At 47.6% G+C, this 23,440-nt stretch overlaps 1 protein-coding gene across 1 annotated transcript in view; it reads left to right on the plus strand.

The window, feature by feature from the left end:
* Window positions 1-23,238, plus strand: part of KDM4B (lysine demethylase 4B) — a 69,351-nt gene extending 46,113 nt beyond the window's left edge. Inside the window, 13 exon segments of the mRNA XM_030966500.1 lie at window positions 3,164-3,322; window positions 3,325-3,602; window positions 4,466-4,586; window positions 7,318-7,496; window positions 8,778-9,000; window positions 11,764-11,840; window positions 12,370-12,425; window positions 12,898-13,006; window positions 17,786-17,971; window positions 18,441-18,605; window positions 19,307-19,426; window positions 20,241-20,333; window positions 21,022-23,238. Of these exon segments, the coding sequence (XP_030822360.1) occupies window positions 3,164-3,322; window positions 3,325-3,602; window positions 4,466-4,586; window positions 7,318-7,496; window positions 8,778-9,000; window positions 11,764-11,840; window positions 12,370-12,425; window positions 12,898-13,006; window positions 17,786-17,971; window positions 18,441-18,605; window positions 19,307-19,426; window positions 20,241-20,333; window positions 21,022-21,207 (1,952 nt within the window). The 3' untranslated portion in view covers window positions 21,208-23,238.
* The last annotated feature ends 202 nt before the right edge of the window (window positions 23,239-23,440 follow it).

The raw sequence follows: 23,440 nt of genomic DNA on the forward strand, positions 1-23,440 counted from the left end.
TTAAATTGTCTGCTCTTAGCTCTTGTACAAGTTTAACACTTGATGCTTGTAATAAATGGCCCGAAAATGCTGATTTTTCTTCAGAGACGAGAGATAAGTGACAAGGACAGATCTGAGATCATTAGAATGGCCAAGGAATAATAAAAACTCTGTTCTAGCTGAATGGCTTCCAAATCATACACTTCCACTACTTCTGAAGAGCTCTGTAACTGTTGGCTCAGGAGGGAAAAGCTTATTTTCAGCACCATTGCAGAAGTGCCACTGGAGCAAACTCCAGCTTGGTGTGGCTGCTTGCAAATGTTCAGCTTTCCTACTGCAATATAGCAATTAAATCCCAATGGTTTCTCTAGTTTTCCACATCCTGCTGTCTGCATTGCCTCTCACCAGTGTCTTAGGGTTTCATCTTGAAGAAGAAAACAGCATCTGTTTGGATGGCCCTGCTTGTGGTAATTCTGCTCCCACCCCCTCCTGCACTTCCTTTATTTCCCTGGTTTTAATTTGACTTCATTTTCTATTACACCAGAAGACATGACCTTGAGAAGGAGAAAGAATGAGATTTCCAAGTAGTCATGGTTCCAAAGTAGGTCTTGTGCTTTGTGTTGGTTATTTGGACAAGCTGAGTATTTATAACTCAAGGTTTTCAGGATTTCTGACCCAGATCCCTTATGGTGTTTACTTTTGGTTTTTATGACTCAGCTTTATATTCATAATTTATTATGTTGCTATTAATATATTTAGAATTTTAGCAGGTTGTCTTGGGACGTTAGGAAAGGAGAGTGTTGAGGCTTTGCCTTTGTCTGGGGGTGCTGAGCAGCAGAAATCCCCCTGTGAATCGGCAGGGGAACTGCAAACCTGAGTGCCACCTCCAGGGCTGGGGGCTCCACACCTCCCTGGCAGCCCCTTCCAAGCCCTCCCCACCCTTTGCAGGGAGGAATTCCTGCAGGTGTCCAGCCTGACCCTTCCCTGGTGCAGTGTGAGGCTGTTCCCTCTTGTCCTGCTGTCCCTGGGAGCAGAGCCTGCTGTCCCCTGGCTGTCCCCTCCTGGCAGGAGCTGTGCAGAGCCACCAGGGCCCCCTGAGCCTCCTTTGCTCCAGGCTGAGCCCCTTCCCAGCTCCCTCAGCTGCTCCTCAGTTTCCTGAGCTCTGTTGAGGATTCAGATTGTCCTTGGGCAGGCAGCACAGCTCTGCCACTCGTGTTCCTTGTGTCACCTGGTGTCACCTGCAGTTCCTTGTGTCCCACCCACATCTGCCATCCTCCTGCAGTGGAAGGACAGGAAAGACATTCCTGTCTTAACCCACCTGTGCATGTGTGCCTTCAGATCCTTTTCCTTCCTGGAGGTGTTCAGGAGAGCCAGATAGGCTCTTGGAATTTTTCATCCCTTTTTCCTGGCTTCTGATTCTGTAGATTGACTTGCAAACTCGTTTGTTCATCTTGATGCAAAAACTTTCAAGCACAGTTCTCAGTGCCAGCTGCTGTCAAATTACCCTTTAGAAGTCAATAAAGCTGGTGAATGGCATTTGTGGTGCTGTTGGGGAGAGAATTCTTGGAGTGTATAGAGAGTAAATATGATCTGGTTTTGTGCAACTGGGGAGAAATCCAATTTGCCTTTCATTCAATATGTTTGTTTCTCTAAGGAAATTCAATATTCCTTTCTCTGTGATAGAACAAACCAGTTTATCGGAGGGACTGCCTACATGAGTACAACTATAATTATTTGAGCTGGACTTGTTCCCATTTTTATAAGTTAGTGTAAATTGTAAATAAAGTGATCAGACTTCTGTGGAATGCTGGGGTTAAGGTGATCCCTAGGGGATTTCAGCAGGGATTTTGGCACTTTATCCTATTGTGGGATTATTCACCCTTCTTCATGCAGAAACCTCTATTGTGTGATGGTTATTCTGATTTTCCATTCATGAGTTGGGCTGGTCAGGTTTGGTGTAGCCTGAAGTGGAGGGGTCTGGGTGGGTTGGGGTTGGTGAAACTTCTTCCCTGGGGTGAGCAGGCTGTCCCTGATTATCCCAGCCTGGAGACTCCCCCTCAGTGGAGAGCAGGAATTTTAATCCCTGCTGTAAAATGAGAGTGTGTGAATCCCTTCATGGGGAAGAGAGGTGGGGAAGACTTTTCCAGGGCAGTTCTGCCTCTGGTGACAATGCTGAGATGTTTATCTGCTCAAGAAGTGTTGTCACATCCATGAGGGCTGTGCAGATAAACTGAGTGACAGTGAGCTGGGAGAAACAAGGACATGGGTGTGAGTAAAGGATATCTCAGGATCCAGCTGAGCTCTGTGCTGCACCTGATTTATGCTTTAAAAGCATTTTTAAAAGAGCTTGATAGCAGAAATCTTTGGGTAGTAATGATTCAGGTATCTTTTTTCAGTTCTTCATTTCCTGGGGCTGTTGGGTGCATTGACACACAGTAATACCAGATAAGAGCTGTGCTTGCAAACACAGGGAGCAGCAAACTACTGATACAGAATGGGGGTTTCCAAACTCTTTTGATTGCACCTCCTTATCAGCAAAAAAAAAAATCTGAGCACACCTCCTGATGTATGTCTTTATTTGTATTTATTCATATATAGCACAGGAATACACATGTACACGTGTATTTCTGTGCTAATGTGAATATACACAAAACCAGAGATTAGAAAAGGAAGGCATAAAGATAAAAAAATACTGTTTAAATATTTATTTTATTAATGGTACAAAAAAATTTCATTCCTTCACCCCAGTGGATGGTTTTGTGCCCCTAACTTTGGAGGACAAAAAACCTGAAGCACAGAGTCATGGCCAATGTGACATATTACAGGTTTTTTGGCACACTGTCCAGCTTCCTAGGGATTTAGATATTTTCCCTCCAGGAAATGTTGCTTTTAGCAGCCTTTGTGTTCCAGTCAGGAATTTAATAGTCCATAGAAATGACACAAGTATTTTCTTTCTGAAGTGGCTTCTCTAGGTCAGTGCTGAGGCACAGCTGAGTGCGTGCAGCTTTCAGAGCACCCGTTGGAAAGCAGTAATTCCACGGTGGAATGTGCTAGCCCAGAATAGAACTCTGGGAAGGGAGGGAAATGCTGAATTCCATGGTGTAAAGTGCTAGCCCAGAATGGAGCTCTGGCTCAGTGCTGCATCCCAGAATTTGGGGGCTCAGTGTTGCCTTTCTCTCCACAGGGGAGTGCAAGGCCAAGGCGCGGCCCCCGAAGGCCAAGGGCGAGCGCAAGAAGAAGCAGCTGTTCCCCCCTCAGCCCCCGGGGCCTGTCCCAGGGCCCATTCCAGCCCCCCAGCTGCCCCCCGAGGCTGGGCCGGGCCCAGCACGGCCCCCGGGACCCTCCCAGCCCCGGGCCCGGAGCAGGCCCGGCCCACGGCCCCCCTGAACGTGGTGCAGCCCTCGGAGGCGCCGGCCGAGGAGGACGACTTCAGGCCGCGGCCCATCATCCCCATGCTGTACGTGGTGCCCCGCAGCAAGAAGGTGGTGTTTGACAAGGAGCACATGTCCTGCCAGCAGGCCTTCGAGCAGTTTGCCACGCAGAAGGGGCTGGGCTGGCGCCAGCAGGGCCCCGGCAAGGAGCAGGACGGCGCTGAGGCCGAACGCGCCGAGCTCGCCGCCGAGGTCAGTTCTTGTGGCAGGAGGGAATGATCAGTCTGACTCCATGTTCTTGAAGGCTAATTTATTATTTTATGATACTATATTATAGTAAAGAATACTATACTAAAGAATACAGAAAGGATACTTACACAATGCTAACAAGATAATAATGAAAACTCTTGACCCTTCCAGAGCCCCAACACAGTTTGGCTGTGATCGGCCAAGAGTCAAAACAATTCACATGAAACCAATGAAACAATCACCTGTTGGTAAACAGTCTCCAAACACATTCCAAAGCAGCAAAACACAGGAGAAGCAATGAGATAATGACTGTTTTCCTTTTTCTTGGAGGCTTCTCAGCTTCCCACTAGAGAAATCCTGGGCGAAGGGATTTTTCCAGAAAACGTGACTGTGACAGTCAGTGGCTCGCAGGCTGTGGTGGCCGGTGTGAGGACAGCTCCAAGGCCACGCTGGGTGCAAGCACCACCTGGTCTAGGGGTCTACAGCCCTGTGGCAGGGTTGGAACTGGATGGTGTTTCGGGTCCCTGCCAACCCAAACCAGTCTGGGATTCCATGAGTCACAATTTCCGTGGAGTTCCCAGCTGTGTATATGGTTGAGCAGACTTTTCACGAGCTGATGGAATTGGCAGCTTGCAGATGTTCTGAGGCTGTCCTGATTTGAAGAAAACTCTAGATTACCCAACTTCTTAAGGGTTGGTGTTGGCTTTTATCTGCTCCAGGAATTGGTTTGGAAGGCTTCAGTGGTTCAGCCAAAAGGCAGAGAAAAGTTTTCTGTGTGAATCCAAGAACTCTCTTTGATGGGCTCTGCCTCTCTTGTCCTGTTGCCTTCTTTGGGTGCCCATCCAGCTTGTTGTGCTTCCTTCCAGGCTGCTTCTGCCTTCTCCAAGATGAAGATGGAGATCAAGAAGAGCCGCCGGCACCCGCTGGGCAAGCCCCCGACGCGCTCGCCGCTGTCCGTGGTCAAACAGGAGACCTCGAGTGACGAGGGTGAGTGAGCAGCACCAGGGACCTGGGCAGGTCCTGTCTGAGCCAGGGAATTGCTGCAGCCTCTGACAAAACTGGGTGGCCTGAAACTCTGTGTTACACGTAGCTGGTAGGAAATGCAGCGTGTTCCCGTTTTGATAACCCAGCTGGAAACAAAACTCCTCTGTGGGAGGTGTCACTTCTCGCCTCCCACCCTTTTTTCACTCAAGAAAAATATTTTGCTGGCTGCAGAATGAGGCAGCATTTTGGGCAAAGGTAAAAAAAGAGTCTGCAGAAAATAATATCTTAAAGGTAAAGCTCTGCCTTGGGTATTGCAGTGGGATGAGAGCTGGTCTCCTTGGAGGCAGTGGAGGTCAGATCTCCTCTTATGTGTGTGAGGAAAGTCAGTACTAACCTTTTGCTTGCCTCCTAATTCACATTAGTGTTGGGGTCCAACTTTCCTTGTCAGATGTAGAAATGAGAAGTAAAATGTTTTTTGGTGTTTAACTGTACATCACTGATTCTTCTTTCCCCACATTCCACTCCCCAGCAGTCTGGACCAAGGGGAAAGAAAAGATTCTTACCTCTCACTGTTCTGTGGTGTAATTTCCCACTCTGAGGCCTTTTCCTCATTACTCAGAATATGGACAATGCCCCAGTAAGGAGCCTTTTGTGTGCTAGATCAGGCACGTGGGTGTAGCTGGCAGTCCCTGCTCACAGCTCCTCATTCCAAAGGACATAATCTTTCCCATTCACCCTCCTTCAGGAGTGCAGCCATTGATTTTAGAGCCTTTTCTTGCCTTTCCTTCTGCAGGAAAGGCTTCTCTTGAGCTCACAGAGCTCCTTTCCTCACCAAGGAGGATGCATTTGATGCCTTCCAAGTGTGTAACATGGACTGAAGTGTGCAGAGGCAGCTGAGACTTGTTATCTTGTTTTGGTGTGAGACCTTGGAACCAGCTCAGAGCTGGAGGATCCTCATTAGGCAGATTCTTCTCACTGCTTTGACTTGTTGGATGCTGTTTGGGGACTTGGCTGGTGGAGCAGGAGCAGCTCTTGTGGAAGCTGGCATTTCTTGGGGACTGATTTACAGCTCTGCTGGGCAGAATCTGATCAAACAGATTCTTCCCTCCCCACCAGGGAATAGAGGCAGCTCTGCACCCCAGGCTTTTTCAGGGAATGATGTGCAGGATGAGCTGCAGGCTGCAGCAGGAACAGTGAGCATGTAAATTAAGGGAATGCACATTTTACACAAAGATTCAGCCCAGACAAGTTGTTTGCAATGTGGGAGCCATCCTGAATGCCTTGTGTCCCCCTGGATCCATCCTGGGAGGAGCCAAGGTGACAGCGCACGACAGCCATTCCCTTTCTTCTCTCCCTCTGTCACTCTGGATTAGGCTGCTGCTTTCACTGATTTCACTGGTGTCATAAATCCTGCTCTGTCACCTGATGTGCCTCGACTGAAATTTGGAGAAATGTGGGTTTTGATTCATGTCTTACAAATAAACACTTTTTAGAGGGTAACCCTCATATGAAATGTGACAGAGCCACACGCCCAGGACTCATCACCTCAAAAAAGAGATTCATCAAACACAATAAAATTTCCACGTTGTCTGACAAATATGTTATGGGCAACATTTAAAATCTGAGATGTAAACTCAGCCATTAACATTTTACTCCAAGTTCCTTTTATCCTTTCAGGTAACCCAAGAGTCAGAAAATCTTCAAAGGGTGGGAGAACTGGGGAGGAGACTTAGACTTGTAGAGCAGAACATAAACTGCTTATTTCCAGTAATTAACAGTGAAGCAGTGAACAATTTGGTTTAATGTGCTGAGCTCTGGGGATAATGTTCTTCCAAGATGTTGTTGAGTTCCCTGTTCTTTTGGAAACTTTGCAGATTGGTAATGCAGGCAGTGATTTACGCTCAGCCTTGTGTGGAAAATGTCTTTAACACTTACAGTGACTCAAAGCTCCTTCGTAAGGAAGTGTAAGGAACTCAGACCCCCAGACTGCCACAGATGGATTCAGCAGTGGTTTAATCGTGAAATGCCAAGGACCTTTGAAAGGTTTATAAAATAAAGAATTAGCAAACTAATTAGCAGGAGCAGTCGCTGGCAGAGCTGTGGCAGAGCTCTGGATGGTGGGGAGTGCAGTGGGAGGTTCAGTGCTGTGGCAATGGCTGTACAGAGCACTGACCCCAGCTATCCCCAGGCAGGGTCGGGATGTGCAGGGCAGCTCTGGGATGCACCTTGGGAGAGCTGGGTCAGCCTGGGGTGGGAGCTGGGAGCTGGCCTGGCCCAGCAGCACCAGCTGCATCCCCAGAGCACACAGCTCCCTGCTGGGGACAGGAGGGACAGGAAAGGGGCATTTCCTTGCACTGGCAACTTAACAAAGTTCAAATGAAATCTTCATGAAAAGGATGGTGGAGGTTTCACAGCTGGGAAGGGGAGGGAGTTACAAAGGTAATAAATCTCCATTCTCTCCTTCCTCGTGGCCAGTTCCTTCGGGTCACTGCTGCTCCTGTCTTGTATCCTATCCCCAGAGGGGATACCCTGTCCATTTAAGGAAGTGTTTGGGGCATAGGCATATGGGAGACCATGGAGGAGTTGAATGTTTTTGTTTATTGCACTTCTTGTGTTGTTGAGACCTGAGCTGTTTAACTCACCCTTGCTCCTTCTGCCTCTTCTAACCATAAACTCTTTTGCCTTTACTTACTGCTCATTGTTTTGGGATTTCTTTTTTCCCTTTTCATTCTAGAAATGTTTCCATTTTCTGGAGAGGAAGATATGAGTGATCCAGAGGCTTTGAAATCTTTACTTTCCTTCCAGTGGAAGAACAAAGCACTTAATTTCCCAGCTGAAAGGAAGTTCAATGCAGCTGCTGCCCTGAGTGAGCCATACTGTGCTGTCTGCACCCTCTTCTACCCCTATAACCAGGTAATTCCTCATCACAGAGTCAGGGAATCATTAAGGTTGGAAAAGGCCTCTAGGATCAAGTCCAGCTGTCAATCCCCCAGCACTGTGTTCACCCTAAAGCCACGTCCCCCCTCTGTATCCATGGGTTTTATATCCACGTGTGTTTTGGGATTTTGACCCCAGTTCTCTGGGCAGCCTGTGCCATTGCCTGACCACACCTTCCATGAAGAGATTTCCCCTAATATCTCATCTAAACCTCTGCCACTGCTCACATGGCTGAGTTAGGATGCAGACATTTCTGGTACAGACAAACCCACACAAATTTGCACACCAAAGAAATGTGTTTGGATTTGGCAGTGGCTGGAGCCTTTTTTGTTATCTTTCCTGGCTTCTCTGGCTTGCTCAGTGTTCATTTTGAAATCACACTGAAAGAGCTTTGCAAACACTGTTCCATGCAGAGAAAAGTCACACCAGGCTCCTGTTTCCATACAGGCCCGAGTTGCTGAATTTATGCAAACAAGCCACAAAATAAAAATTTACTGAGTAAGCACATCCATCACCTTTTTTTGGAAACTACCAATATGCTTTGGGAGATGTTATAAGCAGAAAGGCAAAATTCATCAGATGAATTAGTTATTTGTGCAGTTGTGCATTGATTTGTTCTCACATAGAGCCAAATCTGGCTTTGTGTGCCCACCAGGAATTTGTGCCTTAGATACTTGTAGCTGTGTTGGAAGCTTTTCCCGAGGAAAGCAGAACCCACCTCCCCCTTCAATAAAATCTCTTGATTTATTATACAGACTGAAAATAAAATATCTGTTCTGATTGCTGGCTGTTGTGAGGAAAACTGGGTGCAGCTGAGCTGGTTTTATCCACTGCTATTAACTCTGTCAGCTACCAGAAACCTTGAAATGTCCTTCAGGAGAACTTCTTGCAGGAAAAGTAGGGAAGGATGCCAAGGGGATGGGAGAGAGAGAGGGAAGGCCTTGCTTTTAGTAATATTTTCCTTTTTATTTTTCCTTGGTGTTTTCAGCTGCAATTTAGGAATTTTTTGCAGAAGAAAACCAGGAAAAGCTGCTCATTATTCTAATTCTTCTTTGAGCTTCCACAACAAATTACAGATCCCAGTCGATGCCTGAGGAAGAGAGGGGAGAAGCAAGGGGGGAATCAGGATTTTAGGCTGTTTGTGGGCTGCTTGGTGTCAGGTGTTGGGTGACCTTTTTGCTAGGGGAGTGCTCAGAGTGGAAAGTGAGCACCATGGCCAGGCAGAGGAGGTTCCAGTGATGGGGTTTTTCTCTGCAGTCCTCACAGGTGGAGAAGGAAGCTGCCCCAGCCTCCACGGGGGAGCCGTCCTCGTTCGTGCACCTTTCCAAGTGTGGGCAGAAGACCAAGCCCCTGATCCCAGAGATGTGCTTTACCTCAAGTGGAGAGAACACCGAGCCCCTTCCTTCAAATTCCTACATTGGAGAGGATGGAACCAGTCCCTTGATATCCTGTGCCAAATGCTGCCTGCAGGTTCATGCTAGTGAGTGTTTCACCTTCCCCAGGGCCTTTGGGTCCCCAGAAATCAGGAGTTTGTGTGTTGCTGTATTTGAGTTCCTTTTGGCAGGTTTGTATCCTGTCACTCCCATTTTTATCTTTCTTGGTACAAGGATATCAGGAATCCCAGAAAGGTTTGGGTTGGAAGGAGCTTAAAGCTCATCCAGTTCCCATCCCCTGCCATGGGCAGGGAACCTTTCTCTCAAAGCACATCTGTGTATTCAAGTCCATCTTGGCAGCCACTGATCTTAAAAATACACACCAATATTCTTTTTACTGCTTATTTTGTTGGCTGATTCTTCTCTGTCTCACAGAAAAGATTCTTTCTTTTGATACCTTTCATTTTTTGTAATAAAGCAGAACTCAAAGGCTTTATTGCACTCTTTTCTCTCACATATTTTGTTCCAGTATTGTTCTGCTGGGGGAGGCTATATTGTTCCTGCATGCAACAGAGATTATGGAGTAGTTTGAGATATATTTTATTAGTGTCTGTGATAGTGTTTGTAGTAATGGCACTTGATTACAAACGGGAACATATGTCTGTTTGCTTCCCTGATAGTTATGTCTAAAAGAAGATCTGATTAATCCTGGTGGAGTGTACCTTCAGTGGAGATTGTACAGCATCCAGTTAACATTTGTGACGAATTACTGTTCAGCTGTTTGATCTTGACAGATGGGGAATCTTATTTGACTTGCATCAGCTGGAATTACTTTTGTTGTTCCAATTTTAGAGTCTGCAGGTCCCCGTGCAGCTCAGCAGGGCTGGGGAACTGGAAGAAACTTTTGTTTCTATGCTGAATCCCTGATTATGGTCATTTCTGGCTAATCAGGCCATGGGATGCAGAGTGGATGTGAGGAGGAAGATTTCTCCCTCCACAATTCAGGGCTCCTGCATCTTGTCCATCCTTAGACCTGCAATAGTCCAGTCTATCAGAATGGTTTCTGTGGCCAAATTCTATTTAAGGACAGAGGGCTGTGGGCAAGGTGATGTTAATCTGCAGGCTCAGACCTGAGATCCATCTTTTTTTAGAGAAACTCAGCTTTATATTTTGGCTGTACTCTCCCCTTGAGGGTAGGACAGGACAGGTGTTAAATCTGATGGAGGCTCCAGTGCCTGGTTGTTTCCCTGTGTTCTGTGACATCCCTTTGACTTTGCTGCAGAGGATCCATTTGCTTTTATTGCAGGATTGCAGTGGTGAGGTGTATTTTGGCTGACTGTAAAAGCAGCTGGCAGCCTGTGTGTTCTTGGGAAGTGCCCTCTCAAACTGTGCTGGGTTCCAGCAGCCAGGCCCTACGGAGAGGGGAAGGTTTGGGAAGGTTTCTGGTCTTTTGAGGCACTCACAAAATCCATTAAAAGAGCATATTTTTCTTGGATGATCCCTATGGGACAACCTGGGGTTCAGTAAATGGGACTGTTCTGCCCTCACAGAATCACTGAAGTTGGAAAAGACCTTGAAGTCCATCAAGTCCAAACGTCAGCCCAGCACCACCACCCTGCCCACCACTAGCCATGTCCTCAGGTGCCACATCCATGGATGTTTTTAACACTTCCAGAGATGGTGATTCCACCTCTGCCCTGGGCAGGCTGTTCCAACCCTTTCCATGAAGATATTTTTCCTAATTTTCAATCTAAACCTCCCCTGGTGCAGCTTGAGGCTGTGCTCAGGGTCTGGCTCTCCCTCAGCTCAGTTTTGCCCTGAACACCCCTGTCCCTGTTCTAGGCCTGGGTGGAATTTGCTGCCCTGATTTGCCATATGATGAAAAGAGACCTCGGATGTGGAAAGCAGCTGCAGATCCATAGTATTGACTTTTTTTGACATGCTGTTTATCTGGTTAAGTGGATGATATTTATAAATCAGGCTGTGGTGGCAATCCCAGTGCTTTCTGAATGTCTTCTTTTAAGTTTAATTCAGTAATTTGAGATTGTTTTTCCCAGCTGAAATTTTCTCTTAGTTTGTTAGGATAGGTGAAGGCTGAATGAGATTCTGTTAGGAGGGATAGAGGCTGGGTGGAATGAGCTGTGTGTTAGTTGAGATGCTTATCTTCAGTTTTCCACTCACTTTACAAGCTTGCAGGAATCACATAGATCTACTTTTCCAAAACTGTATTTATGTCTTTTCCCCATTGTTTTCAGTGACAAACCTCAGTGCCTTTTATAGAATTTTAAAGACTTTTTTTGTTCTTATTTCCCTGTCTTTATAATAGGCATAATACCACTTTACTATTTTGGTGGTGTTGTAGGAGGATTTGGTGTTTGCATGTTACAGTAATTGATGCTCTGTAGAATGAGATGGTTTTCACACTTCCTGTAACCATAAATTAAATACTGCTAACCACGTGGAATGCAGATATTTAATTTCCTTGCAGTATTATTGGCCTTGTCCTTCCTCATAACACCACTCAGCAAAAGTAACTGCTTCAACCTTGCCAAAATTCAGTGCCCTTCCCTGTTTCCATGTGTGAGTGCACTCCAGCAGTGGTGGCATCACCTTGGAGCCCAGCTCCTGCCTAAAGAAACAAAGTGTTGCTATTGCAGTCCTTAGAAAAGGGAAAAACAAACGTGAGGGTTACCTGTGAGGGGGTTTAAGGGTTTGTTTATTTTCAGATCTGCTGGTCCCAATTCCGATTTTGTTGGAATACAGTTCCTCAAATGCTCTCAGAGTTGCTTCTGAACGGAAAAGTCATGGGGTGGAACTGAGAGGTGCTGAGGAAGGGCTGCCCTGACAGGCTGTGGCTCTGTGTGTTGCAGGCTGTTACGGGATACGCCCGGAGCTGGTGAACGAGGGCTGGTCGTGCTCGCGGTGCTCGGCCGGCGCCTGGGCAGCGGTAAGGACTGGCACAGCACCCCTGGCACTGCCCCACACACACAGGGGGGAGGATTCACACTGCCTTTGGCATCCCAGGTGGGAGATGGGCAGTGGTAAGGAGACTGGCACAGCACCCACTCACTGCCCCACACACACAGGGGGGAGGATTCACACTGCCTTTGGCATCCCAGGTGGGAGATGGGCAGCGGTAAGGACTGGCACAGCACCCACTCACTGCCCCACACACACAGGGGGGAGGATTCACATTGCTTTGACATCCCAGGTGGGAGATGGGCAGTGGTAAGGAGACTGGCACAGCACCCCTGGAACTGCCCCACACACAGGGAGGATTCACATTGCTTTGACATCCCAGGTGGGAGATGGGCAGTGGTAAGGACTGGCACAGCACCCACTCACTGCCCCACACACACAGGGGGGAGGATTCACACTGCCTTTGGCATCCCAGGTGGGGTGTGGTCACTTTCTGGGGAGGATGAAGAGCCTGGCAGAGTTTTTGGTCCCGTTCTGAAGGAGTTGTGTTCCCGCAGGAATGTTGCCTGTGCAATCTCAGGGGAGGAGCTCTCCAGATGACCACTGATGGCCGGTGAGTGCTGGTTCTGAGGGTGTTTTCCTTCCATGCTGCACCTGATCTCCTTGTCTTGTGAATTTGATCTTAATGCTCAGTGTAGCAGCAAGTTTTGGGGTTCTGAAGGGAACTGCTCCTCGTTGACTTGGCAGCATGAGCCTAAGGGACTGTGCTGCCCTACACTGCACCAGGCTGCTTGACAGCAGAGCTTCTGAACTCCTGCTGAATGTGGTTGTTTCGCAGAGAAAAGTCTCAGAGAATGTTTAGCATTGTGCAATATCAGGTGTAGGGGAAGGTTGATCTCTGTTGTTCCAGAGACATTTACCTTGTGCCACCCTGATTAACAGTCAATTGGGAACATTGCCACAGCTGCCAACCCCTGGAAATGTGCCTCGATGCTGAGGGAGGCAGGGAAATGTTAACTGCCCTCCTGAGCATTTCATTCAGATGATGGCAGGCCCTGATTTGTGTCTTCACTTTGACTCCCCAGGTGGGTCCATGTGATCTGTGCTATCGCTGTCCCCGAGGCGCGTTTCCTCAATGTCATAGAGCGTCATCCTGTGGACATCAGCGCCATCCCCGAGCAGAGGTGGAAACTGGTGGGTGTCTTTTCCTGGGGACAGTGGTTGGGAACAGGAGCCAAAGGGAAAAGCTTAACCAGACAGAAAATCATTGTGTGGGTTCGTGAAGCAGCTGAGATTGGAGGTGATCTCGCTCTCATTTCCAAACAAAAGCTGCGTCGTTTGTGTCTGCTGAGCCCTGTCAGTGCTTTGACACACAAGCAGCTCAGATTTCCAGATGTGCCTTTACTCTCTGGGAGTGTGCTGTACCCTGGGCAGAGCCTGGGACTCCTTCCCACCTGCAGTCAGGTGTAAAGTGCCTAACAGCTCCATTTACTCCAAGTACTGCACAGCAGGATTGCAGAGGGACATGGTGACTAGAGAGAAGCTGAATTGTTATCTGTAATTCACCTTTCCTTACAACATTTCTCTCTTTCTATCAAGAAATCTCTTGTAGAAATGAATAAATATTTCTGTGACCCTGACTGCAAGGCAAGACTGCAAGGATTTTAATACAAGCCCAGCTCCAAGTTGTTATTTAGCTGTGTGGCCTCATCCGAGGGATTAGTAATGGACGATTCATTAGCTCAGAGCAATTTATCTTAATGTTAGTTAATGCTCCATCACTATAGTGTGTTATTGCAAAATAAATTGTGCTTTTGCTGCTTTTTTTGGTACAGAAGTCAGCTGGGTGACACAGTGTGGGATGGGGAAGGTGCTGGAGCAGTGATAGATGGGTTAGTGCTGATGGATTCGTTAACAGAGCTGCTACTTAGTGCAGCCAGCCCGGGTGAGAGATTAGGAGGAACCTATCCCTGCTTCCAGAGTTATTTCTCTGTTGTGCAAATGGGTTTTGTACACAAATGTGAATGTAAAAAGCATTCATTATTCAGCAGGAGTGATGGGGCAGCGCAGTGCCAGGGTGATAAATCTTGCAGCCGTGGCTCTTTATGGATCAGCTGACACTTCCAACGTGCATCCTCTTCATTACCAGCACTTGTAACGCTGAACTTAAAATCCTTTTACACAACACTCACTTGTATTGCTTAATGGAGCCTCACAAGGAAACATGACTTAATTCTTTAACCCTTCCTTGGCTGCCTGGCAGTGCTGCAGAGCCAGGGCAGTGTCTGTGTGTGTCTGACTCCGCTGCTTTGCTCTGCTCCAAAGCAGAGCCTGTGCCTGCCAGAGCCTCTGCACGGACCCACTGCACCCATTTCTCACTCATTCCTCAAGTTAAACTGCAAAGTTTCATAGAATCTCAGAATATCCTGAGCTGGGAGGGTCCCCAAAGGCCATCAGTCCAGCTCCTGGCCCTGCACAGACACCCCAACAATTCCACCCTGAGAGTGTTGTCCAAATGCTGCTGGAGCTCTGGAAAGAAATTTTGTTTGATTTCTTCTGTTGTATTCCATTTGCACCTCGTGTTTTCTTCCTTTCTCAGAGAACCTGGAGATTTTTTACATGAAGTGCCTTGACTTACACAGGCCAGTGTTGGAATTTACAGGCACATATTCCTTATGCTGCTGTTAGCCAGAGCCTGGCTTGTAGCTCAAATGTCAAAGCCTGGCTTTAAGCCCTTCACTTGGAAAGTTTTAGAGTTTTCAATTAGGTGAGGATTAAACAATTAATTTGGATGGCAGAATACAGAGGCAGTGGTGCTGTGGGGTACAAAGGGAGTGTAAATTGGATAAGATTGTGTGCAGAGACTCATGAGCCATGGTGGGGAGGTTTAGGATTCTTCATGGGAATTTGCAGGTAATTCCTGGAGCATGTGGGGAGTCACTGGAGGAGCTGGGGGCTGTCTGTGCTTTGGAGGTGAGCAGCTGCAGTTAGGAAGATAAACTGAGGGAGACTAAAAGGTGATGGCATTGGAGCTCCTGACTTTGGCAATGATGGACTTGGTGCAGTACTTGATACAACTGGGGAGATGACCTTTGTGCCTGGAAAAGCTGGAAAAGGAGAGAAGGAATGATGTGAGGACAGTTGATGTAAATAGATGAGGGTAGTGGAGGAGAGAGGGGGTAGGGGTTATCCATGGTTATAATTTGATTTTTTAATATTTTTTTATTGTTTTAAGTTGCTGTGATGAGGGCTGAGGTGCCAAGGAGTGGCAGTGATCTGGTGAAAGGTATATCCTGTTCTCTGAGCATGGACCAGGTCTCCTTGTGCAAGCACAGACTTTTCAGTACATCTGTGGGTATGGCACCATTTTCAGAACTGCAGTTTCCTGCTCCCAGATTGATGGCACATTACAGGCCTGTGCACGTAAATTATTTATGACGTGGAAATTTGGAATAATTAGCTGTCATTCCTCAGTGGAGTAAATGAATTGCAGTGTTCATCATGCAGCAGACAGCCCATTTCTTACTCTCAGCAGTGACCTGACTCTGGTGTGCATTTATTCCGAAGATTTCTCTCCTGTGCTTTGGACTCTTTCCCCTCCCACAGAAAATGCTTTTAAATCTCCTTGTGCAGCTTTCCCACAGCGCTTGGCACTGGTGTTTCTGTCCATCCCATCTCCCACACTTCCAGATCTGTATTTTCATAGATCCCAGACTGGTTTGGGTTGGAAGGGGCCTCAAATCCCACCCAGAGCCACCCCTGCCACGGGCAGGGACCCCTTCACTGTTCCAGGCTGCTCCCAGTCCTGTCCAGCCCGGCCCTGGACAGTCCCAGGGATGGAGCAGCCACAGCTTCCCTGGGCACCCTGTGCCAGTGTTTCACCACCCTCACAGCCAAGAACTGTCACTTCCTCCATCACTCCTTGCACATCAGGCTCACTGTCACTCACATTTATCTTTTGATCATATTTACTCTGAACATCCCTTCGCTGCAGCTCTTGTGCCTGTCACAGGGAGTTTGTGTGGGCACAGGGTGGCACTGGGTGTGTGCTATTCCTGGCTTGGCAGAGCCCTGTTGGCATCAGGAGGGGCAGATTCCTGCCCTGGCAGGGTTAATGCTCCCTGAGCCCCCTGTGTGTCAGCAGCTGCTGGGACAGGGGGATATTGACAGGTTAATAATGGCATCAGTGCCATTGGCTCCCCTCAGTCCTGCTGTGCACTTTCCTGCTGCTTATCAGCTCTGGAACATGGTTTGCAGAGTGATAAAGGCTCAGCTTATTAAAGGCTAAACCCACGTTCTGGCAGCACTCAGGCTCTGGCTTTGAATTTCCTGGCTTTTGTTCGTTTGTGTAAAAAGGCCAAATTAATCTTTGGTGTAAACAAACTGCCTTCAGTTAATTCATGGGACTTACTTCATAGAAATGTGGGGCAGAGCCCAGCCAGGGAGGGGATGTTGCACAGGAATAAGGAAGAACAAATCTCCTGTTCTTTTGCATCTTTTGCTTTCAAGGAAGAGAAGTGTTCCTGGAGAAGGAATCCCAGAATTCCAGAATGGTTTGGGTTGGATGGACCTTGAAGGTTTTGGAGTTCCACCCCCTGCCATGGTCAGGGACACCTTTTGTTCATTTTAATCATGAAAAGCACATTTGTCTCCTGTGTTTGGTATTAATTTTGCCCTGATTTGCCTTGTGCCGGCCTCAGATAAGGTAAAGAAGCTGCCCCACCCCTGGAAGTGTCCAAGGCCAGTGGATGGACTGGATGATTGGGATGAGCTTTAAGGTCCTTCCAGCCCAAACCATTCTGGGATTTGCTGATCAGTGACAGATTCCTGGAAATGTTAAAAACTGAGTGGTGTTTCCAAATGGATCCCTGGAAACATTATGCAAGAATCCGTTCTTTAGACTGGGATTCCCAAAATCTCCTTTTCTGTATTTCTGAGAGACTGGAAACAAGAATTGGTGCTGTTATAGGGAGTGAGGAAATTTGTCTTGTTCCCACTATAGCTCCTGCTCACTGTCAGTGCCATCAGGCTCAGGATTTTTAGCTTTGAGAAAATGTAATTTCTTTTTAAAGCAGTCCCACATCTTACATCGATTTACCTCATAACTGGATCTGCTTTGCAGAAAATGAGTGTGAAAATGTCTCTGAGATTTCAGACCTTTTCCCTGATAATTCTGGGGTTTTTTCGTACAATGTTTTTATTTCTTTTGTTTGCAAAACTGACTGAATTATCTACAGTGGCTCATCTGACATGGATGCCAATAAAATATTTATGGTTGATACGCTTATGCATCTAAAATAAACACACAGTATTTTTGTTCCATTATATGATTTTATATTCCATGAGATCTGATCAATACAATGTCCCATTAAATATAATCGAGCAAATTGCCACCCAGTTACTGTGTTCTGTTCCTTCAGAAAAATGGAAATGTTATTTTCCAGCAGCGCACCTGTGAGCATCCAGCTGCTGTTGGAGTTAATGAAGTGTAGGTGCACTGTTTATGTGAGGAGGATGAGGGTGCAGCAGTGCCCTGGTGCCGCTGGTGGGTGTTTGCCCAGTCCAAACTGGGGTCCAGTCTGTCTGGGCCCAGTGTGGCTCTGCAGGGCTGAGTGACTGGAGGTGCTGGCATGGCCATGGGAGTGGTGAGGCAGGGAATGGCAATGTCTGCTGGATATTGGCTTGGAGAGATCCTGAGTGGAGAGACAGTACTGGCCATGTGGGCTTGACCCCTTGGCACAGAGCATCACTTGGGCTGTGGCACTGCAGCCGCAGGCTCTGAGCCATGTGCCACCTCCTGTGGGGGCTGTGGGGTCTCTGCAGGGCTCCAGGCTCTGCTCCTTGAGAGGTCTGAGCTCTGGGTGTGTTCCCTTGCAGAGCTGGGTGTAACTCCATTTGCGTTCCCTTGCAGAGGTGACCCCAGCTGTGTTCCCTTGCAGAGCTGGCTCTGACCCCAGCTGTGTTCCCTTGCAGAGGTGTGTGTACTGCAGGAAGAGGATGAAGAAGGTGTCTGGGGCCTGTGTGCAGTGCTCCTACGAGCACTGCTCCACGTCCTTCCACGTGACGTGCGCGCACGCGGCCGGCGTGCCCATGGAGCCCGACGACTGGCCCTACGTGGTGTCCATCACCTGCTTCAAGCACAAAGCAGCAAACCAGAACGTAGGTTTTGGGCTGGGCTGGGGGGTTGGACTGGGGGATTTGGGGTTTTGTTGGGTTGTTTGGTTTCTGGGGTTTTTTAAAATAGCTTCTCCCCGCCTGTGTTGGCTCAATATGTTTTGTGTTTTTAATGCAGAAGGATTGTCCAGGAAGTCATTGTTGGGGATGGCTTTAATCTGCAAGAGGGCTGGTTTGGATGGGGTATTGGGAAGGAATTCCTGGCTGTGGAGAGGATAGAACAGTAGCACAGGTGCCCAGAGCAGCTGGGGCTGCCCCTGGATCCCTGGCAATGCCCAAAGCCAGGCTGGACAGGGCTGGGAACGCCCTGGGAATGTGGGAGGTGTCCCTGCCATGGCAGGGGTGGCACTGGGTGGGATTTAAGGTCCTTCCCACCCAAACCATTCCATGATTCCATGGAATTTTGGACCCAGCTTTGGAGCTGTGTCTGGCAGCTGTTCCTGTGTCCCTGCAGGTCCCGTTCCGCAGGGAGGTGGCCCTGGGGCAGACAGTGATCACCAAGAACAGGAACGGGCTCTACTATCGCTGCAGGGTCATCGGCACCAGCACCCAGACCTTCTACGAGGTCAACTTCGACGACGGCTCCTACAGCGACAACGTTTACCCCGAGAGCATCATTGTAAGGCAGCTCTGGGACACTGCTGTGGCACAGGCACTACAAACTGAGCTGTGCCTTGGGCTGGAACAGCAGAGCAAAACTTAACTTTTTCATTTTAATTTTTAAGTTGCTGCTTGCCTAGAAAATCTCATCCTGCTCTTCATGACAGATCTTGTTTCTGACATTATCTCATTTATTTTTTGGTTGCTTTACAAAGATGTGATCTTGCTGAATGCTGATGACTTCACAGAAAGCAGTGTTTGTTCTAAATTTCATCCTATTTGTTTTGTGGTTGAATAATCTTATTTTTCAACTGACAAGTGTGATTCATGGGGGAAGCAGATTGTTCGTAAGCACTTCTGGTTCAAAACAGGGAATTCACTTAATAGAGGGAATGTCTAGAAGAGGCTGATTTGTCAGCTCATGCATTGCCTTCCTGATTGTGCCACTGATTCACTGAGTTGCCCTGCTTGTTTTTGAGATACTGGAGATGTGATACTGTGGGATTTGTAATGAGAAATGTCCATGAACTGGGTGCTGGCAGCAGAAGGAGCTGCCAGAGTCAATTGCTGCTCTCTCAGGCTGGTTTTGTTTGAGATGCCCACAATTAATCACAAGTGCAGAAATGTATCCTATTGCTCATTACCATGTGATTTTAGCACACCTCTGGCTCCTGAGCTCTGCTGGAGCTGTGTCTCTGACCCCTCTCTCTCTGTCCTCAGAGCAGGGACTGCATCCAGATGGGGCCCCCTCCGGAGGGGGAGCTGGTGCAGCTGCAGTGGACGGACGGGATCATCTACAAGGCCAAGTTCATTGCAGCCCAGATCAGTCAGATTTACCAGGTGAGTGGCAGAGAGATCCCTGGGGTGTGCTCCAGGATGGGAGAGCTGAGCCTGCACCAGGGATGGGCTGCTGGAGCTGGGCAGAGCAGGAGGAGGATTTGGGAGCAGATGATTTATTCCTTCTGAGTTTGTCCAGCCTGAACTTGACACCCCTATTAAACTGTGCTCTGTGTCCTTCTGCTTTATGCAGAAAAGTGTATTAAAGTCTTGGGCAAAGGAAATAAGAATCCCTTAAAAACTTTTAATAGTTTTAACATTTTGCTGTGCACGTTTCCATGAATAAACATCCCTGGAACATCTGATGCATAATTCATGATATAATCAGTGCTTAGCAAAAAGGGTTTCATGGGAGGAGTTTTTTGTACCTGGCTGACTATTTCTGCTGTTTGAAATACAAATGTACTTTAGTAGCTGGAGTTGTTTCCTTGTGACCTGTAGAAATGCTTTGTTTAAGATGAAAGAAATTCTTATTACCATATTGGCCTGAATAGAGGGCTGCTTTTATCATAAGTGAAAAGCTGCTTTTTGCAGGATATGAATCAAAAATCAGTAGAAATGTGAGGTGCTGGGCCAGCTGGAGTACAGATATTTTGGGATCCATGGAGCACTGAATGAATCCACTTGGATAAGACAGAGGTGCCTGAACAGCACTGACAGCAGCACTTTTTGGGCTCAGCATCCTCCCCAGAGCTTGGGAGTGCTCATTCCACAGAGACACCCACGGAACTGGCCCCTGATGCTTCCTGGGTGTGCCTGGGGGGCCCAGCTGTGCCACAGGCTGGGAATGGGCTGTTCACCTTCTGCCTCCCTGCAGGTGGAGTTTGAAGATGGCTCTCAGCTAATGGTGAAGCGTGGGGATATTTATACCTTGGAGGAAGAGCTTCCCAAGAGAGTCAAGTCTCGCCTGGTGGGTACCAAAATAGCAAACAATAAACCAGCTGCAGCTTGCAGAACCCCTTCACGTTTTCTTCATGTATTTTTTAGACATTAGGTGAATGCAGCCTCCAGTTTCTGTGGCTGTAAAACTGCTTTTCATTCCCAAAATACACAGAGTGGAATCCTGGCCATGGATGCTTGAGAGGCACAGAAATGATTTCCCCTTGCATGTGTTCAGCTCAGAGTTTTATTTTCTCTGGTTAAAAGATTATGTTCAGATCATTTTACACTGGTTAAAAGATTATGTTCAGATCATTTTACACCTTATGAATTCAGTTATATGGAGTCATCCTGTCCAAGGGTGAGGTGAGCTGGGCTGCAGCTCAGGGCTTTCTGGAGAACTGATTATCTCCGTGGGACCAAACCCCCTTTTCTCACCAAACTGGAGATTTAGAGTGTGGCTCTTACCTGTAAATCTCTTAATCTACAAGATCAGGCTGTCTTTAAGTGCGTACAGTGGAATTACTGAGCCTAGAAAAGATGAGGGATTTATTTCATAGCTTTTTTTGATTCCAGACTTGCTGGGTGTTTTCAGACCCTGTAAAGCCATTTCATTGAACCAGGTGATGGGGCTGGAGAGTGTTCCCAGCCCAGGGGGACTGTGGGTCTCTCCCTGTGCTCCTGCTGTGCCCCTAAAGGTTGTTTTGTGTCTCCTGCAGTCCCTCAGCACTGGGGCCCCTCAGGAAGATGTGTTTTCAGGAGATGAAGTGAGAGCAGCCAAGCGTCCCCGGCTGGGGAATCCCAGGAATCCTGAGGAATATGGACAAACCCCAGATTACCTGGCCTTCATGGAGAGCCTGTTGCAGACACAGTACCAGCCTGGGACTCAGAGCAACATGTTTTAACCAGGATTCATCCAAAATATTCAATTAACCCTTTTTGAGTTAGTGGAAAAATAAATAGGAAACTGTGGAATGGAAGACCAGCCCTGTGCAATAGCCTGCTGTGAATTTCTTTCATCTCCTCTTGGTTTGGACTGCAGGAAATCCCTGTCTGGCTGCTACCTCGACCTTGCCAGGAGTTGCTGACCAAGAGCTGGGGAGCTTGGAAACCCTTCAGCTTTTCACATGGAGACTTTGGAAGAGTTTCTACAGATGGAGCTTTGTGACTGGTTCTTTTTTATGAGGAAAGGGTTAAAATTTAACAAAATGACTTTTTCAAATCTGTCAAACTTTTGTCTTTCAAGGTGCTATTACATTGACTACTGAAGCAGCCTTTGGAATCGTGTTTTCTGTACATAGACGTCACCTTTGTGAAGTTTTCTATGAATGAGCATTATTAAAAAAAAAAAGCAAGCAAAAATAGGAAAATGAAAGTTTCCACAAAACATTTTTCTAGATTATGGCTTTAAAACAGAAAATAAATTAAATCCTCCCCCCTCACCCCCAAACGAATTGTGACTGATGTTACAGCGGGGAGAGGGAGAGCAAGAGCAGATGTCCTGGAATGTTCTGGGTTCTTCTTTTGTAAGAAACACTATCTTTGTAAGCTGGGGAAGGTGGGGAAGCAATGTTCATGCTGGGATGTTTCTGCCATTGGCTCTCTGCACGCCCTGGGATGGATGTTGGCATCGCTGCCACATCCCCAGGGAGGGGCTTAGGGAAGAAATGGCCAGGTTTGGGTCATTCCTCTCACCTTCCTTCCCCATCTTTGCCATCACAGTTGCTTTCTAGTTCAGGATCAGCATGGCTTTGAGTTCCAGCGTGCCGCCCTGGTTTGGCAAGTGTTCTGTTGCTGCTTGTGTTAGCTCCCCACGAGCCAGAGGCTCCCCGGCAGCACTTCTCCCTTAGCACTTCTCCTTTCTCTTTCCTTTGTCTCTTTATTTTTTAATTTTTTTTTTTTGAGTTGTGCTCCTTACAGTGTGAGAATCATTCCATGACAGAAGCTTGGGAGGTGTTTGTATGTTTTTCTTTTATCCTATTAAAGAAGAAATTCCTCAAACATCTGATTGTCGTGACATCCTTTCCTTAAGCAAGGACTGAGCCTGTGAGTTCCTCCTGGGGAAGAGGAGTGCAAGCCCTGCCTTGACTGGACTCAGCTCCCTGAGGATTGAAGGAGCATTAAAGGCAGAGCCCAGCCCTGGAGTGTTGAGGGGGCAGCTCCCACCTGGACCTTTGCAAATCCCCTGGGGCTGAAGAGCTGATGTGGAGCAGTGCTTGGCACAGAGCCTGGTCCAAACCCTGCTGGAGCCACTGGAAAGTCTTCCCCTCTCTTTGGAGGAGCTCAGTCAGTTCAGAGGAGAGAAGGAGGCAGTGCTGGTGCCGAGCTGGAGGGGCCGTGGCAGAGCTGGGAAGGTTCAGGTGCAGGGGGAGAGCAGAGCAGAGGGCACCCAGAGCCTCCCCTGCTCCACAGCCCAGCCTGGCCAGCCAGCAACCTGGAATGCTGCACTGCAATCTCTTCCACTTAATTCCCTGAAAATACTGGATGGAGAGAGACAATATTCTTGTTTTGATTATTATTTTTAAGCCCCTTTGCAAGGTGGTCGTTGTTCTGGGGAGAGGCTGTTACGCAAAGCTCTGGCTGGATCTTTAAGGGAATAAGTGGGAAGGATTTGTGGGCTAGCAGATGGTAGATTAGCATCTTAAGAGACTCCATGGGTATTAAACTGTCCTAGTGAAAGAGTGGAGATAGAATAAAGCAATTTAATTCCTTTTTTACTTTGGTTTTGTTCTGCCTTGAGGATTGGAGGTGCCATCCTTTCTCCTGCCTCTGCTACGGGTCCTTTTCCTGTGCCTGGCTGCGCCTGCGTGGTTGTGAGGCCCTGCAAACAGGGTTCTGCTTTTGGGTTCTTTTATTTCCGAGTTTCTGACCTTTTCAGTAGATGTCTCCACGAATAAAACCAAACTGAGACTAATAAAAGTTTAAAAAATTGGCAAGGTTCTCCCGAGCCTGGGTTGTTCCTCCCACAGAGCTGTCTCCTGTCGGGTGAAATGTGATTAAATAGAAAACTTGCTGTATAAAAGACTAAGAATGTTGCCAGGCCACGAAAGAAATATTTAAAACAATTGAAAGAGGAATTTAACCAGCAGAGGAATTTTTTTGGAGGTGGGAGGGAAGGGTGGGATGGGATGAGTGGTT

This window comes from Camarhynchus parvulus, chromosome 28, assembly GCF_901933205.1.
Source record: "Camarhynchus parvulus chromosome 28, STF_HiC, whole genome shotgun sequence".
Lineage (NCBI taxonomy): Eukaryota > Metazoa > Chordata > Aves > Passeriformes > Thraupidae > Camarhynchus > Camarhynchus parvulus.